General features: G+C 43.8%; 1 protein-coding gene across 3 annotated transcripts; it reads left to right on the top strand.

The window, feature by feature from the left end:
* The first annotated feature begins 940 nt into the window (after nt 1–940).
* Spo11 (SPO11 initiator of meiotic double strand breaks) lies at nt 941–16,155 on the top strand. 3 transcript variants are annotated; one of them, XM_003463642.2, is made up of 13 exons: nt 941–1,071; nt 2,841–2,954; nt 4,154–4,242; nt 4,658–4,724; nt 4,947–5,055; nt 5,393–5,479; nt 6,813–6,849; nt 7,165–7,274; nt 10,699–10,798; nt 11,088–11,125; nt 12,896–12,972; nt 15,142–15,253; nt 15,779–16,155. In XM_003463642.2, exons 1-13 carry the CDS (start codon nt 941–943, stop codon nt 15,896–15,898), a joined length of 1,191 nt encoding a protein of 396 aa, XP_003463690.1. In that variant the 3' UTR covers nt 15,899–16,155. The 3 variants fall into 3 exon arrangements, with proteins under 3 accessions (XP_003463690.1, XP_013001095.1, XP_003463691.1); XM_013145641.2 differs by lacking the exon at nt 2,841–2,954 and having other exon boundaries at nt 7,177–7,274; XM_003463643.2 differs by lacking the exon at nt 2,841–2,954.
* Nucleotides 16,156–19,468: the final 3,313 nt, after the last annotated feature.

The following is a 19,468-nucleotide window of genomic DNA, read 5'->3' as shown; positions in this document are numbered from 1 at the left end:
AGGTTATAAAATCGAGGCACAAAAGTGATCACTGACAGCACAAACTGTTCTTTTTGATGAACCAACCGAAATTAATAGTATAATTATCTATCTAGCATACATATGTACATACATTCATACGTGTTTACCAACATACCTATAATCCTTTCCTGTTTTCCTTTCCCCTCTCCTATTTTTTCTGTCCTTTGGAGCACTTTTTTGCCCTTTCATTCTTACAATGTCTACTGTATATTTAAGATCTTGTTACTCTTTCAGATTTTTATTTATTTATTGTTTATACTAAGGAGACAATATGATATTTATAAATGTGAGTTTGATTTATTTTACTTATGAGTGTCATCTCGTTGCCTCCATTTACCTATAAAAGCCTCAAAATTATCCTTTTTTATAGCTGAGTAATATTCTGTTGTATGAACCCGCCACTCCTTTTTTCCTCATTCTGCAATTGACGGGCATCTGGGTTATTCTCAAGATTTATCTATTAGGAATTGTGCTGCTATAAACACGGAACACATATCGCTGTGGCATGACATTTTCAATTTTTCTGGGAAAATACCCAGCTTGATGCTTTTAATGCCTAGGATCAAACACAGCCTCTGCGCAGCCCCGGCCCCAGAACTGTTTTATGAAAAACTGCTCACACTGCTTTCTCTAAATAGTCCTCACAAAGCAATGAAGTCAGCTCAGGAAAATCCCAGCTCAGCTCCCGACACTCCCAACCTCCGCCAGACCTGAACTCAGGTAAGCAGCCCTCCCCGCTTGGCTTCGCAGGGACAGCACGCCTGAAAGAGCCCTGCGCACGCGCAGTTCTCCGTGTGCTATGCGCATGCGTGGCTCAGCAGCCAGGCGGACCCGATGATGCATTGTGCGCATGCGTCAGGCTAGAAAGCGCGGGAAACGCTGTGTCGCCTGGCGGGGGTTCTTGCTGCTGTCCGCCCTCATGGCTTTTGCACCCATGGGGCCTGAGGCCTCGTTCTTTGAGGTGCTCGACCGCCATAGAGCGTCCCTGTTGGCTGCCCTGAGTAGAGGCGGCCAGGAGCCCCCGGGACAGGGAACTCCCGTGGCCTCTAGGTACAGGAGCTCCCGCCGGGCAGCCCGCAGAAGTGGCGGCCGGCCCGGGGCTGCTCTGAGGAGAGAGTCTGCGCCTCTCGGCGGGGCGGCTGGGACGCTAGGAAAGGCTGTTCCGGCTGGCCTCCTTCCTGCTTTTCACCTTAGTTTGAGTTTGAATTTGAATTTGAATTCCTGAAATCTGGTGACGGTGCCCTGCTGTTTTCTGGAATGTTCCCCTTCTAGAAGCTTCTAGAAGGCTCGCAGATTCCTCCAGAGACCTAATAAGTCAGGGAATTGAGGGGTAGGGAGTAGTTGGGCTTCGTATTTGTTTTTTCAAATTATTTTTAAAAATAAATGTTTCACTTAAAAAGCTTTGGAGGCTTTTTTAGTGGGAGAAGAAAGGAAAGTGAGCAAATGAATCCTGTGCGTTTGCACGTGGTGAGCTAATGGCTCCCTCAAAAGTTAACAAGGCTATCGCCCTTTTTCAGTGGTTTGTAATGCTGTAACGTTTTTCTTGACTTGAAGACAATGCCCATATTTTATTTGTTTAAAATCGGCCACAGAAACTGCAGCTTTCCAATTTGGAATGAACTGCAGAAAATACTGACTGACTGGCCTCTTTTATTTAAAATTCCCTGTTGTTTTCCTGCGTTGATCTGTTTTTCTTGTTTGTCAGTGATTTACCCTCTTACTTTTAAGCCCAGACCAACTACCAGAAATCCCATAAGCAAACAGATCTTTACAGAAGATTTAGTTTCAGGGAAAAGTTAGGAGGGTGATAAGTCCCTCATCTCCACTACGGTGTAAATTAGTCTGATTTATGTTGGTTACAGCATTGTCTTGCCACTTCCTTTTTCAAACTGCCAAGGGAGGAGGCTATGGATGAAATATTTGGGTTAATTCCTCTCTCAATGTTAGAAAATGTTAAATGTTTGAAAATTCTTCTTCAGGTATACCAATTTTCATTTTTTGATACACAGCTTTTAACTAAAAACTGAAGTTGCTGTGGAAATCATAACTCAAATATGTTGCCTATTTTCTAGATTTAATTTGATTAACCTTTCTAAATAATATGGTAATAGTAACAGAACTTTTTTGTTTAACAGCTCACAAAATTAGAAGTCCACTGTCAGAAAACTGGGATCGATTTTAATTTTTGCTGTAAAGTGGCATAAGAGTTGCCAAGTCAACCTTTTAGTGCAGGACTCATGATTCGTTCTTTTGATGGCAGTGATTAAACTTTTTTCCATTTTGAATCACTAAAATTCAAAAAGGCCGATTTTAAGGCATGAGATCAATTAGCGCAGTGTGCTACAACGAATTTTTCTGTTGAAATATTTTTTACATTCCATTTTTGGGAAAGAAATTCCACCCAAATATTACATCATTTTTTTCTTTTTTTCATTGTTTTTAATTAAAACATTTATCAGTAGCTTTTCAAACCAATAAGTTTATATTTGAGTTAGGATAAGGAAGGTTAGTATGGGGAGCAAACGTATTTGTAATTTACATTATATAGTCATTAATAGAAAAGGGAGACATTACTTCAGTTCAGAACTTGACAGGTACAAGCAAATATAATTTCTTTTTAAGTGCCCACTGTAAACAGTATTGTTTTAATGCAGGACTGAGGTTAAGATCTAGAGGGAGAGATGATTGCTGGCCTGAATTTCTAAGTCTTAAAAAGCAACCCATGAAACAAAAGTTGTTCTTAGGTTGATGTGGGGAGATGTTACATATTACAAAGCATCCTTTGTAATTTAAATTGAATCGTGTGTTTATTGTTTCAGTTCTGAGGTTCTTGCATCTATAGAAAATATCATTCAAGACATTGTCACAAGCTTGGCAAGGAGAGAGGCACCTGCCTTCATCATAGACAACAGATCAAGCTGGGAAAACATCAAGTGGGCATTCGGCATTTCTATGTTTAAATGCGGTATCTGTGTCCTTATTCCAGTTTCCTTGAGTTCAAAGTCATTGTTTGTGTCACCTTTATTTGCCCCACCACCAAAAATTTAGAAAGTTTGTAAAATGTACTTAAGGAAGATTGTGTGAACTAGTGGGTTTGAAACGTGCAGCAAATCAAAAAAACAGGCTAAGGCTAGTAACAAAAGTGAGCCCTCAAAGAGGTTAGAGTTCAAAGCGCATAAGCTCTTGCCATAAGTAGATAACAGGCCTGGCTCTGAGCCTCCAGCGCTGGGGGTGGCAGTGCCTTGGGTACAATTCTCATCTATACTGCAAAAAAAAAACAGAAAAAGAAAAAGAAAGCCCTGCATGCTGAGGACACCCAGCCCAGAGGGAAAAGCCAGGCTGAAGTAAAGGACCCTGAACGCAGGGCTCACTGGCGAGGCTCCCTGGTGACCACGCCCGCTTCGTTCAACAGTTTTGTCCAAGTTCTCCAGCCTAGTGCCCAGTTATTTTAGCCCCCACGCCCAGCCTGTAAAACCTTCTCTACCAAATAATGAGAAATAGTACGAGAATAGTTCTTAAACTTTCAAAGACAGAATAAAAGGAATTTGGAGACTCCTTAGTCACTAAGGACTATTTTAAAATCAATATAATTAACACAAACTCTGCACTTGTGCACTGTATTTTGCAAGATGGATTTTATCCAAGCACTGGTACCTAGCATCTGTGTCTCACTCCTTCTGCTGCCCCTAGGAGAGGGTCGGTGGTTCACTTTCACAACCTAATACACACTGTTACTTTAGGTAATATTTCTTTGGGGAGAAGTTAGAAATAAAATACTGCCAAACTGAGTCAAAATATTAAATGAAATTATTAAAATGAATGAAATACTAATAAAATCATGAAATACGAAAACATTTCACATGCCCTAAATGTCTTCCCAAGAAGTTGTGCCTAGGACACACTGCATAATCAAAGGCAGATATTTTAGCCGAGGTGTCACCAAGCTAATTATCTAATTACAACCCAAAACAATCAACCTAAGCTTGTAAAGGAGGCCTCCTAAAGGCTTAGTGTTTGTATAAAGGTGAAGTATGGGATTGAATCAGTGGGCAGAAAAGAATATTAAGTGGATATCGTTAGGTGTCCAGAAGTTGTTTTTTATTTTATTCCTTTGTTTTAAATAAAACAACAGGTTCGAGGATACGGTGGGTCTTCAGATGGTACCCCACTGTAGCACAAGAAAAATCAGAAGTGACTCTCCAAAATCAGTGCAAAAATTCGGTAAAATAATCTTTCCTAGCTTTGAGTAATAAAAAGAAATAAATTAGATTTCTTTTTAGTTTTTAGTTGTTGCTAGTTAGCTATTGATCTGTTAGTTAATAGGTCACATGTAAATTAATGAATTTTCTAAAATGTCGCATTGTCAATGGCCATAGAAGCAGATCGTCATTCCTAAGTAAATGTACTTATCGAGGTATATGATTTAATAGATCCTTATTTTCTTTGTTTTGCTGTCAAAAGAGCAATTAATTTTATCTGACTCTTTGGGCAATTATGTTGTTTTAAACCCCTGTTTTGGAAAGATTGTTTAAGTGTTATGGACGGGAACTGGGGACCATTAAAATCCTGATAACAATGTCTTTTGAATTAATGTGAGAAATGGTAACTAAGTCACTCATTGCATCTTATTTTTCAGCTCTAATTCTTAAAATATTATCCATGATTTATAAATTAGTACAGAGCAATACTTACGCGACCAAAAGGTAAGTATATTACTCTGGTAAAGTCCTTACTCTAATGTAATGTGAGATTTTATTAGATTAACTTTCATTGTATGTTTTAAAAAGTCACCAACCGTGGGTACTAAATTACTTTCCTTGTATGTTGTGTTTCACTTAGTTAAACTTTTCTCCAAATAGCATTTCTGATAGTTGTCCTAGTCACAGAAGATAGTTAGATAAAACGTGTGTCTTAAATTTTCGAAGGGACATATATTACACAGATAGCCAACTCTTTGGTAATCAGACTGTGGTGGACAATATTATTGACGACATTTCGTGCATGCTGAAACTACCAAGGAGGAGTCTACACATTGTAAGTTATATTTAATATAAACATCATATTTTAAAACAAAATATGTCTAAGACATTGTAATGATAATAAATGTAATCTTCGCCTATTTGATAGCATTTGACACCAGATTTTTTTCTCATATAAATTTAAATTGTCCTTGCAATATATTCCTTTAAATGAGTGAACTGAATCGACTGAATTATGAAATATTGTTAATTCCTAAATACCCACACATATTTTTTCCTTCATCTCCAAATTCCAATCAGATCAAAAATGCAAATGGCCTAGCGGGTGAGCACGAAGAACGTGTCGGTGGAGCAGGTTTCAAAGATGTCTGTTTCTTTCTCTTTTTTTCCAGTTGTCAACATCCAAAGGGTTAATTGCTGGCAACCTGAGATACGTGGAGGAGGACGGCACCCGGGTGACCTGCGCCTGTGGAGCCTCCGTAAGCGCCTCACGCTGCGCGCGGCCTCTGCCCACCCCTCCGTCCCTTCCTTGTGGACTGTGTTTTACTTCTTGCGTTGATCCGTCATTCAGAGCTTAAGATTTTCAAGGTCCACTGAAGGACGAAACTAGCATGGCATTGGGTGAGGCCACCCAGAGCTAGGAGAGGGGACAGGTGACCCCCAGCCCCGAGCTCAGGACGTTCTCTTTCATCTTTTCATTTTTTCTCTTTCCTTTTCTCTGTGCTGAGGACTGCGCACTAAGATGCACCCCAGTCCTTCCCTGTTTTCTTTTTTGAGACAGGGTTTCCCAGAGCCACAAGCCGCCCAGCCTGGGGTAGCAGTTGTTATCCTCCCGCCTCAGCCTCCCCTAGTGCTGACGTTACAAGCGTGAAACGCCACCCGTGGCCCATTTCTGCTTCTTTTTTCTTTGTTAAATTTTATTTTTTGTTTAGTTTTCTTTTTGAATCGATACTGGGGATCGAACTTACAACTGTGTGCTTGCAAGGCAGGTGCTTATGCCGCTGAGCTAAATCCCCAGCCCTAAATTTTATTTTAAAGAAATTAACATTAAAAACAATTATACAGAATTTCAAAATATGATAATGGGAGATAAACAATAATTAATAGATTGTATATTTTTTTGAATTTTTTAATACTCTGCGAGTCTTTCTCTTCGTAGTAGTTACTCAGAGTGTACAGCAGGAACCGGGGCAGGGGTGTAGCTCAGCTTCAGCGCCAGCCAGGCAGGTGCGAGGCTGTGAGTTCGATTCCCAGAACAAGAAAAAAGACATAAACTGGGGAAAAGACACTTACCAAAGAGAAAGAAAGAGAAACAGATATTACTGAAACATAGAAGTGTCTTGTCTTTTCTTTTTTTTCCATTGGTACTGGGGATCGAACTCACGACTGCCTGCTTGCAGGGCAGGTGCTTATGCCGCTGAGCTAAATCCCCAGCCTCCATTTTTTTTCTTTTTTTAACCACGTCTACAAAGCCTCTAGAAACCCTCCTGCTGGGAGCATGTGGGTCTCGGGGGGCCTGCCCTGACCGAGGGGCGCCTTCTTGCCCACTGTCTGCTCACTGCACAGTAAGTAATGATCACTGGTACAGCCAAAGGAAAATGAAGACATGATTTTCATGAAAAATTACCAAATGAAGTTTATACTTTCTTTGCATTTAAAAATCTAAAATGCCAGGGCTGGGGATTTAGCTCAGCGGCATACGCACCTGCCTTGCAAGGGCATGGTCATGAGTTCGATCCCGGTTACCGATAAAAATAAATAAATTAAATTAAAAAAATAAAAATCTAAAATGCCCCCTTTCTTTCAATTTAGGCTATTGCTGTGCCATCTAATATTCAAGGAATTCGGAGTATCCTTCCAGTGGGAGAAGCCTTTACAATTCTGAAGTGTTCTTTCATTCCACTGACAAATCAAGCATTCGTGGTGTCTAATGAGCAAGTTAGACCACGTCACTGTCAAAATGACCAGGCCGGTCCCGTCTCTGGGCACCTCCAGCAGTTCACCGGGAAGCAGGGGCCGGATGCACGCATGCTTGAGTCTGTGTGGGTGAAGGTGGACCGCAGCGTTCTTTCTGCGCCACCTTTGAATTCCTCCGCAGGGCACCGTAATGCGATGGGTGACAGAACAGCACGTTTCCCTCGGGTTAGCAGCCTTAACACCACAGACCTAATCACAGATGCGAAATTTCTGTTAATTGTAGAAAAAGATGCAACCTTTCAGCGGCTCCTAGATGACAACTTCTGCTACAAAATGTCGCCGTGCATCATGGTGACGGTACAGTGTCTGCCTTTACTTCCTCTCGGGACTGGCGCACACCCCATGGGGTCAGGAAGAGAGCAGTGGGGTCCCTCTGCACCTTGCACAGCACCCAGCAGCACCGCCGAGCAGGGCACTCCGAGGTGTCCTGACTGAGGAGGAGGCGGTGCTGCTGGTCTCTAAGGGCCAGGACATTTCCACCTGCCCAGAGCTCACAGGCCTGCTGCCACCCTGTCACTTCCCACAGGTGCGGTCACACCTGGCTCTGGCCGGTTCCCTCAACAGGGCTGCTCCTCTTTGCCCCTCACACGGGTTTCTGTATAAGGTCGTTTCACTAACGCAGCCAAAAGGAGCTTGCTTCCCCCACCACTTTTGTGTTTGTCTTGTTATTTTAAGACAAGGTGTCTATGTAGTTCAAGCTGGGCTCAAAATTGCGGCAATCCTCCTGCCTCGACCTCCCCAGCACTGAAATTACAAGCATGCACCCCTAGGCCTGCCGAGGCTTTGCTTTTTAAAAACATAGATGTGCAAATAGTGACAAACAGAGACACACGTATCGTGATTCCTATCGTCAAGAGAACTCATGGTAGTGTCTGGCCTTAAGGGTCACCCTGGACCGGGGGCTGCAGCGATTCACATCTGCTGCTCACTGTCCTAGTGGCGGGGCAGGTGATCAAGGGGCCGGCAGACTCGGCCCCTGGTGAGAGCCTGCTTTTGGGTTCACTGGGTGGTCATCTTCTCACTGGGACCTCAGACGGTGAAGAAGACCCACCCGCATCCCTGTCCTGGGAGCCTGCATTGGGGTTAAGCTTCCATGTAAACCTGAGGGACAGCAGCAGCCCTGTGCAGGCAGTGGACTTCACTGAGCCGGAGCCACCAACAGAGTCGGCCGCAGTGGGAAGGGAGGAGGTGGGGACAGAGGGAACTGGGGCACCCGGGGCTCAGATGTCCACTGCGGAGGAGTGACCATGCCCTCATCCTTGGTCAGCCCTTTTCCCGGCCTATCTGCTCTTGCAGATCTGGATAAAAACCTAGCTCTTTGAAGAAGAAAACACAAGGCTCTCCTACTTAAAATTCCTCCGGCTTACCGGATTAGCAGTAAGTATGGTGTGTGTGAGGTCTGTTTATGGAAGTGAGCAGCAGCGGGCGAGCTGGCTGCAACCGCCCCATGGAGGTGGCCTGGGTTAGCGCCTGAAGCGGAGCCGAAGGGAAGGACAAGGCCCTGCGTGGCCACGTGTCCATCACACGGAGCCGGAGAGTCGGCCTGCGGGCGGTCACCTCGGTGTGCGGACAGAAGGGGACATGAGGAAGGAGCTGGCGGCCACTGAGGCGAGGGACGAGTCGGACAGCTGCGCCACCGGGACGTCAGGACAGTGTCACCCGTGTCACAGGACGAGCACCAGGCGCCCCCACGTGCTCCCCACAGGGCTTCCGGTGTGCACCGGTGCGGCAGCAGCAAACCCCAGCGGCCTCTGCCTCGCTGGAAGTGGAGGACCACGGAAATGGGGGACCATGAGTCCAGATGGAAAGCAGGGTCTGTAGGTGCCCCTGGGGCTCCTGGCGCCCGGAGGCAGTGGAGCTGGCCCTTTGGACCCATCTGCTTCCGGCCGCTCTGCAGCTGCATCCGAGCTTGGAGGAGGACCTGAGCGGTGGTGAACAACCCTGCAGCGGCGGGGGAGGCCACACACGCCCGGTTCCTCCGCTCTGCACTGCTGCCCTGTAGTCCCTGCCTGCCTGCCTGCACCCCCAACACCACCAGTCCCCAGCAGCCACCGCTGGCGCTACCACTGTGAAACAGACGCTCCGGAGGAGGGAGCCGGAGCTGCAGGACGGGCCAGGAAGGGGCTGTCTCACCACAGCCTCGCACGCTGTGCTGCTCGGGCTCTCAGGCAGGTTCCCTGCTGCCTCTTCCCCAGGAAAGCCCTGAAATGCGCAGCAGCTCGCCAAGTGCTCACAGTGAGCCGGAGCTTGGCCAAGCGCTGTCTGTAATACAAGTTCACAGTTTTTAAAGTTTGTTCTGTTTTGCTTTGTGTTTTGAGACAAGGTCCCACTGGGTAGCTCAGGCTGGCCTCAGGCCAGGGCAGCCTCCTGCTGGGGGTCCAGGTCTCACCACCTCTACTTTGATCACAGGAACTGCACTGCCTTGTGTGTTTTTGTTGTGGTTTTATTTTTTGGCTGTGCTTGGGGTTGAACCCAGGTCCTCACATTGCTAGCCTAGCGCACCTCCAGGCTACAGTTCCAGTCCCCCAGGATCGTCTTCCCCACGATTCTCTGCCCACTCAAGGCTGGGGCTTGGGCCACATGTTCAGCTCCACGTTCAGCTCCAGGTTACTGTAAAGCCAGACTTACAACTTTAGAGCCACGGCCTAAAAGCACTAAGAAACCTGCCCGCTGTCACAGGCACATTTGTGATAATGACGGACAGAGAGGGAATTCCGACTCAGAGCTCTCAGATCCGAAGCCTGTCTTGGTTTTTCCCCGGCCGCTGGCGGCCACTGTACTGAGGATTGCACCCAGGGCCTCGAGCATGAGCATGCCCGGCAAGCTTTCCACCACCAGACACCGGCCTGTGCCAGAGCCTGTTCTGAACAGCAGCGTTCCTCTGCCTCCTCCCTCTGCTCCATGTTTCATCTAGTTTCTCTTTTCTTTCTTGACACTATTTTAACACTCTTAAAATCACTTTTCTACCTGTTTTAAGAACTCCATGTTATCCCACCACAAAGGGCTTATGGAACTCTAAAGTTAAACTCTTCTAAGTGCTTCATGATTTTTGAATAATGTAATTCCTCTTTCAGCTTTATAAGGAATTACAGAGCCCCAAAACTGAGGAGGTTTCGTAACTTCCTCAAATTCATGCCGTCAAGAAGTACAGAGCCAGCCAGGTGTGGCAGTGCACGCCTGTAATCCTTGCACAAGGAGTCAGAAGCAGGAGGATTGCTGTGAGTTCAAGACCAGCCTGGGCTACAAAGTGAGCTCAAGGCCAGCTTGCACTGCATAGTGAGACCCCGTCTCAAAAGGACAAAAAAAAGTAGAGTTGAGATGACAGCCCAGGCTATTTGGGCTCGCAGCTGGCTTCCTGTCACCAGTGAGCTGTGCCACCTGTCCACGTCCCTGTGCTCAGACATTTCGGCTTTTTGGTTGTTGCTATTAGTTTTCACCATTTTAAATAATGTGTCAGTGATCAATTTTTAGTATGCAAGATTATTTTTATTTTTGTTTCTGCTAAAATATTGCCTTGGGAGCCTCTCATAGGGCTGGAATGATGGGGGGATGTACACGGGCCCCCCCAGTGTGGTGTTCATATCTCACATTTGTTCAGTCAATGCCAGTCTCCCCATTCAAGGTGAGGAACCTCGCTGTTAAGTTGTTAATGACATAAGGGAGTCGTGGTGTCCATCCTGTCCTCCTGGAATTCAAACGCTTCTTCCCGTCCTGCTCTCAGGGGAAAGGCACACCCGACCTGAACACGAGACTGCTGGTCAGGAGGCTGTGGGAGCTGTTTCATGTTCCTGTTCTCACCCTGGTAGACGCTGACCCACACGGTAATCTACCCTGCACCATTTGGGATGCTCATGGATAAACCATGTTTTTAGTTGTGCTTTCTGCTCTTAAAACAACCTCAAAAAATATTTTAAGAGAAAATGATTAGATTAACATTGAAGACTACTTATTTAAGGCAATTTACAGTTATGTCTACCATAGCAAACTGAGATCCATAATTTTCATTATGGATAATGCTTACCGAAATAAAAATCGCAGATATCAGATAAAATTTGAGAGTGAGCCCTGTAATACATGAGACTAATTTTAAAGTTAATTTTCTTTTAATAGGCATAGAGATAATGTGCATCTATAAGTATGGATCCATGGTAAGTGCACAAAAGTAGTTTTCCTTCTCCTACTATTTAGCCTTTGCTATTCACTGGGTGGTTCTGCATGTACTTGGCACCCTCCACTAAGCTAAGGGCCCCCAGATCGCTGAGGCAGTGGGGGCGAACCTGTGGCTCGTGTGCCGCAGCAGGCTGTTTGTATCACTGAAAGCCCGGTAGGTGTGTTTTCCTTTTAAGAGAAAAGATGGTTTTCTCTGAACTAGTATTTGGCTTTAGTTGCAGTGTTGGCCCTCTGCCATAAATCAGTAGGTGCTGGTCGCAGTTTGGGCACTCGGTCGCTGAAAGGTTCGCATCCCTGCGCTAAGGGAACTCGAGTCCCACTCTGTGTGTTGGTGACTGCACGTCCAGTGTCCAGCATGACCACCGCAACCACAGATGACAGAGGAAGATTTGCTGTGGGCCAGAAGCATTGTCACCCTGCGTCCTCAAGCCTGCCGAGGCATGGGGTGATCAGAAAACACAGTGAACCTGCAAAGTTCTAAAAAACGTATCACAGCCAAAGACCCAGTGCCGATAATCCCTCTCAAAACACTTACCCCTCACCCTTGCCACATTCCCAGCAGTTCTGGAAGTCCTGTTTTGTGAGTGTCTTTTGTTACATTTTCTTTTTTTTAGTTGCATTTTGCCTTGATATCCTGAAACAATTCAAAATGTTTACCTTTCATGGTCATTTTGACTTTGAAGAAAAGCTGGAGGTGGAGGATGGAAAGCACTGTAATGTTTTACAAGCCTGCCTTTCCACCTGATGGGATCACCGGTTACTGTATACACACACATACACAAACTTTTAAATCGTGCCTGCCTTTCCCGGGTGGAACTCAGCAGCAGTGCCCACCTCACCCAGACTCTCATGAAAGAGGCTTCCAGGGCTGCTTACGAAAATGCAAGAGTGTGGGATGGGGGTGTTCACAGCGAGGGGAGGATTTGATGACATTAATGGCAGCATATCTGTTGCTGTAACCAATTTTTAAAATGTAGACATTCCTATGTTGTGATCTTGCCTCGCCAATGGGAGGACCTGAAGTGACCGTATGTCAGTGGTTCTCACAGTGTGATCTCGGGCAGCAGTGTCAGCGTCACCTGGACACTGTTAGAACTAAGTTGCATCTCATTTTGATATGTGTGATTGAAAGAACAACTACTATAAAGATAACAAAATATACTGTGATACTTATTACTGTTATCCCAGTAACCTGCTGTGAAGTTCTGTACCAATTTCACTGTATGAAATTAGTTGGCTTTATTCTGTCTTGTTCTGTTGTATACATTCAAAATAAAATTAAAAAAAAAAGAAGAAGAACTAAGTCGCAGTCACCACGAGGAGCTCCTGCCCTGCAGTCTCCAGGTGACTCTGAGGGCTGCTCAGGTTCACAGCAGTGAAGGGGGACACGGAGTAGACGCGGGGCCCCAAACAGTAACGACTGCAGGTCGGAAAGGTTCACCTGAAGTTTTGCTTCTAGAAAATTAATACAAGGGGCTGGGGGTTTAGCTCAGCGGCGTAAGCACCTGCCTTGCAAGCAGGCAGTCGTGAGTTCGATCCCTGGTACCAATAAAAAGGAAAAAGACAAAAAAAAAAAAAAAATTTAAAAAAATTAAAAAAAAAAAAAAAGAAGAAAATTAATACAAAAATACTAAAGAGCAGTTCCACAGCTGTCCCTCTTAACATGCGGAGTTCGCTGTAAAAACGGGAATGCTACGCTGGTTTTCTGCAAGTGAGCCTCACCTGTGTGCCTCTGTGCTTTGTTTCAGTCTATGTCATTTGAAGCCCACAACCTGACGGTCCCAGCTATTAGGTGGCTTGGTCTCCTCCCTTCTGATATTAAAAGGTTAGATGGCATAGAAGGCCCAGGACATTTAAAACCAACCATTACTGTGTGTGACAATGAGCCAGAAAAGTCACACAAAACACTCTTAAATTCTTAAAATGTATATTGTGCACTGTGACTCTGGACTATGCAATTATGAATTAGATTAAGCAGTTTTTTTGCTTTTACTACTAAAATACTTAGCAAATGAGTTTAATTGTACTTGAAAAGGCTTACTAGAGAAACGATTTTTTATTACTATGGCTAAAACATTTTGTAAGTTTTTTATGCTTAAAAATATGTATTATGCTAGGTGTGGTGGCACACACCTGTCATCCCAGCCCTTGGGACGATCGTTGTGAGTTTGAGATCAGCCTGGGCTACAAAGTGAGCTCAAGGCCAGCCTGAACTGCATAGTGATGTTGTCTCAAAAAAGACAAAAAAGAATAAGATAAAATAATAACAAATAAAATATATGACCATTGTACACTACATATATTTAAAAATATGTATTATATGTAGAACTTAATGAAATGATACTGACAGTATGGGTTGCCACATGAATCAGTTTTACCACACATTTAAAATTTTAACCTCACAGTGTGATCTCGGGCAGATAAAGAGTCTCACTTAGGATTACCTAATGTTTGGGACCCTTGTGTGTGGCAAATTCAATGTATATCTTCATAACAGAAAACATCATTACAAGACAACAGCCCACAGTGAGGTGGTTTTGCTTCTGTGCTTCCAGCCTGAGGTCATAACTTTTTCACCAAGATGTGCTCACACTTCACGTTATTTTGTGAGCTGCTTTTTCCATGAACATAATGTGATGGTTTCTCCATGTGAAAATATATTTCTCCTGTGACATCACGTTACTGTCCCTTACTGTCAGGCTTCACTGCTGGGTGTTGTTTAGTTAATCCGTCACAGCTAGACATTTAGGTGGTTTCCAAACCTCTGTTCTGACAGTGTGCTGATGGATCTGCCTGTGACTAACCCTTTTCCTGAACATCTAATAAGTCCCTGAGGTTGAATTCCCAGAAGACTCATGGATCAAAGAGTGTGCATGTTTTTGAGGCTCTGACTGTCCGCTGGTTTCCTGACTTGCTCTCCTGGAGGAATAGGTGACACCTGCCCTGGGCATGGGAGAGTGACACTTTTCTTTTCCATCTCTCCCAGTGTGATATTGTAAAGTGTCTTCATATTGTTTTAATTTGCCAGTGTGGATGTTTGTTGGCTGTCTCTAACCACTGAGCCAGCCTTGGTTACAGGTGCTTAGCTCCTAAAAATGGACTGTGGGTGGTTTTGGATGGTCAGCTTTTTTTTTAAAATGAGAGCATAAGAAGAAACATTTCACTTTTGGTTTTTGAACATTTCCATTCAGTGAATTAAAGCTTTGTTCAATGCAGTATTTATATCATGGTCAAAATTCCTTGCAGGTGATTTATTTGTGTGAAGGTCATTTCTAGCACAAATTGAGGACACATGGCCTGGTAACTCTTAGGCAGAGAATCTGGAGGAGCTCTAGCTGCATCTCTTACTCCCGTGTGTGCCCAGGAGCTACTCCGTGTGTAAACACAAGCAGAGCAGTGTGGCAGTGACACAAACACACTGCAGGAGCAGCGCTCTGGGCCTCCCGCCAGTCAGACTGCCACCCCTGTGCAGGAGTTGCCAGTGGCCAGTGGTCATGACTATGGGGACACGGGAAAATACTCTGTGAAACCGGAGCTCTCTTGGGCTATCTGGGACTTGTGCCTTCAAAAAAGTAGATTACACCGTAAACCCCGGAGCTCTCGTGTTCTATCTTTATAGCACATACCAAGATAAATTCGAGTTTTTCCAATGTAAATCTGGATTGTGTGTGTCTGCATGGGTGTGTGCACGCGTGTGTCTAAGTAGGAAATGATGGACTCATGTCTGTGGCTCAGAATCCTCAACGAATTACAAAGATTTGAGTACGAAGTAAACTTGAAGCCCCTTTGCAAAACCCAGCTTCTGCCCGTGCGTGGTGGAGAGCTCACAGCCCCAAGACCGCAGCCTGGTCTCGGCCATGGCAGATTCGTGCGTGGATCTCTAATGGTTTTCTTATGTTATTCCCGAGTTTCTTCAAACATATGTAAATATAAACGAGATATACGTGTTACAGGAGCACGCTGCTTCTACTGACTTTATTCATCTGTTTCCCAGGTTAAATATACCTAAGGACAGTTTGATTCCACTTACGAAATGGGACCAGATGAAACTTGACAGCATCTTGAAGAGACCTTATGTTACTGGCCAGCCGTTTTGGAGAAAAGAAGTATGTTTCTTTTTAAAATTCAAGTATCCTATAAAGTTTCGTTACCTTGCCCTTTAGTAATGACTGTTCACACAGCATTTAAAAAATATCCTTGAGAGTTTATAGCACCAACAATTAACATCAGTGTGGCTTAGCAGTCAGTAAATGTTGAAATCAAGTCCATGAAAACTAATAGCTGAGATGAGCCAGATGTAGATGGCTGATTTTCACCCTTATCGTGGTTATTTATGCTTTTTCAATGGGCTGCATCATAGCTTCAGGGTAAAAAAAAGGAGAAAAGAACAACAATCCAGGTCTCTGTCTAGTGATTGAACTGATCCAGCTGACCGACAGAGAGACTCCGCCTCTCCTCCCGGGGAGGGGATGCAGCTCAGCTGCAGGACCACCTGCCTGCCCGCACCAGGCCCCGAGTTCGATTCCCTACCAGAAAAGAAGGGCAGTGCCTCCCGGTCCTGTCAGTACAGCTAGTCTAGATGGAAGATGTCGGTGACCCTCGGCGTGACTGTCTGTTTACTATATTGACAGATGGAGCTGATGGCAGACTCCAAAATGAAGGCGGAAATCCAAGCTCTGAACTCCCTGTCCTCAGATTACCTTTCTAGAGTGTACTTACCCAACAAATTAAAATTTGGAGGGTGGATATGAAAGCACAAGACTTACTATGACTCTTCGTTGGCAAATCCTGTTACGGAAAGACTGTAAAGGTCGAACAAAATGATCTTTCACTGCATGTTTTATCAGGACCAATGCTATACCTAATTCTCTAAAAGACTTTATTTCATCCTCCACAGAGATCAGTTGCTACCCCATATTCTAAAATAAATTGTAAAAGAAGATACATTATTTTGACTTTCAAATTGTATTTGAAGACTGCTTTGCATGTCATAAAAGTCTATAAAATATTTTCTTTGTCTTCTATAATATAGCTAATATAATATAGCTAATATAATATAATACAGCTAATACAAGGCATGCAGTATTTCACTAGCACAAACATTGCACACACCTTGTGCCTGGTGGTTTCTTCCTTGTGCCTTTGTAGTGAAGTGGTCACAGTGCAGGAGCCAGGACCCACCTAACTCACCAGTAAAACTAGGGAACGTTGTTGTGAATAAATATTGCACTGTGTACTCTTTGGTGCTTTGCTTTAGTTTGTCCTGAGCCCCTTTATAATGGCGACACTTTCTTGTTAAATGTTTCTCCTCGGTGTTACACATCATCACCCCAATTCCAGCACCTGGATTCTTCCAGTCTAGGACCACAGGACACAGAACTTCTTTGGATTTAAGACCAAGGAAGCCCAGATTTTAATAAGGCCAACTGTAAGCATATGATATCGTGCGTCCTTATAAGCCTATTCTGATTTTTATAAAGGTAAGTTTTTTTATTTTACTGGGTACTTTTAGTAAATCTTTCATGCAATAAAGTTTCTTGTAATTATAAACAACAAAACTCGTTCATGGGACTATGGGATGTGGGGTAGTTTGCAAATATAAATGGTAATAACAATAGATGCTGTTTCTGAAAACCTGCCTGTGCCGGTTGCTGCTTACCAGTGGTCTGGTTTCGTTCTCCCAGGAGCCTTGTGAGTACTCAGCAACTCACAGTAGTTTACAAATGACAACACTGAACTTGTTCCTTGTCCGAAACCACAGTAGCACTAGCAGGCAGGGTTACTTCCGGCTACAGAACATGCAGGTCCTGGCTGGCCATGCTGGCACACTCTTGTAATCCCAGCACTCAGGAGGCTGAGGCAGGAGGATCGCCAAGAGCTGGAGGCCAGCCTGAGCCTCCTAGTGAGACCTTGTCTTAAAAAACAACAGCAAATAAAAAAAAAAAAAAATGCAGGTCCCAGTAAAACCTATAAATGGAGAAAGAGGTTATGCATTTCAAAGGTTAAGAATTTCAAGACTATAGAAATAAGAGTTAAACCAACCAGGGGCCCTTCTTAGGCTGAGGTCCTGTATGGCTACATGGGTTGCACACCGGTGACACTGGCCCTGCCCGAAAGGTTGTGGTAAGGGTTACATTTAAAACTATAATAATAAGAGAAAACATTTAGGTAGCATTCATTTTCTTCGAGGTGTTTTTCTTTTTTTTTTTTTTTTCTTTTTTTGGAACTTGGGATCAAATGACCTTGCACTTACCAGGCAAGCACTTGAACCACCGAGCTAAATCCTGGCCTTTTTCTAGGTGTTTGGCAAACAGTAATTCTCTTCATCCCCCACCCAGCTGAGCTAGGTACTTTTATTATCATTCTCATTTTGCAGGCAAAATACAAACGTATGGAGAGGCTGAGAAACTTCCCCAGGTCATGTGACTAACTTAACCCCGAGCCTCTGTGTCCTGCACGCTGGGCCGGTGCGCACCCTGCCAGGGGAAGGTCTGCATCATATTGCTGGCCAGATGGCAGATGGGGGTCTCCTGGCGTCACAGCTGTGACACTAACAAACGTGTTCTATTCCGTGCAAACGTGGATACCAAACACTTTATTCTGGAAACACTGTGGCGTGCTGTTAATTTGACTCGCTCGTGAGACCATCAAAAATTCTAAAAAAGATTTATACATCAAGAGTTTTTCTTTACATTTCTACCATACGTAATCCCTTACATGTAATAAAGAGGAGATTGCTACGCTAGAAATCTGTTTACCCCAGTGAGCACCTGGGTCAGCGTGTACTGTTGGAAACGGGAGGGAACGACAGATCTATCAGTTAAAATTTGGAAATAGTTTGCAATTAAATCATCTCAAGCTCATGATTGGGAATTTACTTAAAATAATTTCCAGTTGTTTGGGAAATGAATATGGAAAGAGCAACACACAACACAGCTCTGCTTCCTGACTGTCTTTTTTGGATGCAGATTGAAAACATACTGCCGTGAGGTATTTGGGGACCATCGAAAACTTCAATCATAAAATTTATTTCCAAAACAGATTACGACAAAACAGCAATTTAAAATCACAACTGACAACACATATCCTTTCTACTGTCATCTCTTTTATCTATTTTTTTTTTTTTTTTTTTTTTTTTGTACTTACGATCGAACTCATGACCTCACGCTTGCCAGGCAGGTGCTTACAACGCTGAGCTAAATCCCCGGCCCCCTTTTTTAACTCTATTTTTTAAATCTATTTTTAATATTTACATATTTTAATCTGGGAAGAATATTGGGTGGGAATCTGTTTATCATTAAAATGAACAGAAATAGAAAGTAGCACAAGAAGATGTTCAGAGACTCTTGGTTTTCCTTATGGGTTCATAATGACCCTCATAAAATAAAAGCTGCTTGTAATATCCAGCTTTCTGGGAAACTTAACTGACACCCTGGGTGATGCTAAGTGATTTCACAAGGTACCATCTCATGAAAAAAGCCATCGTGCGTTTTGTTTAAAAACAGGCAAAAGCACCCCCAGGTCCCGCGGCTTCCCTCGGAGCCTCTCAGCTGAACTGTTACCTTGATGTAGGTACCGCTTCAACGATGCTGAAAAGAACAGAGGCTCTCAAAACTAGGCCGCGTGCATCACAGCATTTTCGGTGGCTCAGTGGACTCTGCTCTCCAAGGTCAGTCTTCTTCCCAGCGCCCCAAAAATCTCATTAAAAAGCCAAGTCTGCCCTCTGCTGGTAGAAGGTTCTTCTAACTCTTTCCACTATTTGGGGTGGAATTTCATTAAGCTAGATATAGGGAATTCGGTAAAAGACTCTAAAACACAAATGCAAAAGAAAACACTGAAGGTTTTAATCTGGGGCAGAGAACTTCATGAAAAGAGTCTGAGTTTGACGCCCCAATTCTCTGTGAGGTAATGCGTAATGTATATGCTTTGTGGTCGCACTATTCACAAAAATGTAAGCCAACATATTAAAACATTTTAAATAAATTTTCAAAACTAAATAGTACTTCAAATAAGAAGCAATTGATACTAAAATTGTAAACATTTTTATTCACTTAAAATGGAATAAAAACCAGGTGTGGTGGAGCGTGCCTGTAAATCCAGCACTCTTGAGGCTGAGGCGGGAGGATTGCCATGAGTTTGAGGCCAGCCTGGGCTATATAGTGAAATCCTGTCTCAAAAAACAACGAAAAAGGACTATAAACTGGTCAGTCAGAAATATTTATGTGTATAAAAAATAGCAGAAAGTTTACTTTTGTGACTATGTCTACAACTAACTTTCAAATATTTTCTATATTTAAGGGTTTTTTAATATACAGTGTGAC

The sequence above is a fragment of the Cavia porcellus genome, unplaced genomic scaffold (genome assembly GCF_034190915.1).
Source record: "Cavia porcellus strain 051 isolate PalLab524CR breed Dunkin Hartley unplaced genomic scaffold, mCavPor4.1 scaffold_5, whole genome shotgun sequence".
NCBI classification, from domain to species: domain Eukaryota; kingdom Metazoa; phylum Chordata; class Mammalia; order Rodentia; family Caviidae; genus Cavia; species Cavia porcellus.
This window is presented reverse-complemented; position numbering and strand designations above follow the sequence as displayed.

What these genes read in the sequence shown, in the direction of transcription:
- Spo11 (XM_003463642.2), top strand. Translation starts at nt 941, where the DNA reads ATGGCTTTTGCACCCATGGGGCCTGAGGCCTCGTTCTTTGAGGTGCTC. An exon ending in TAATATTCAAGGAATTCGGA is followed by an intron (nt 6,850 to 7,164) that starts GTATCCTTCCAG and finishes TTAACACCACAG; the next exon opens with ACCTAATCACAGATGCGAAA. An exon ending in TCTATAAGTATGGATCCATG is followed by an intron (nt 11,126 to 12,895) that starts GTAAGTGCACAA and finishes GCTTTGTTTCAG; the next exon opens with TCTATGTCATTTGAAGCCCA.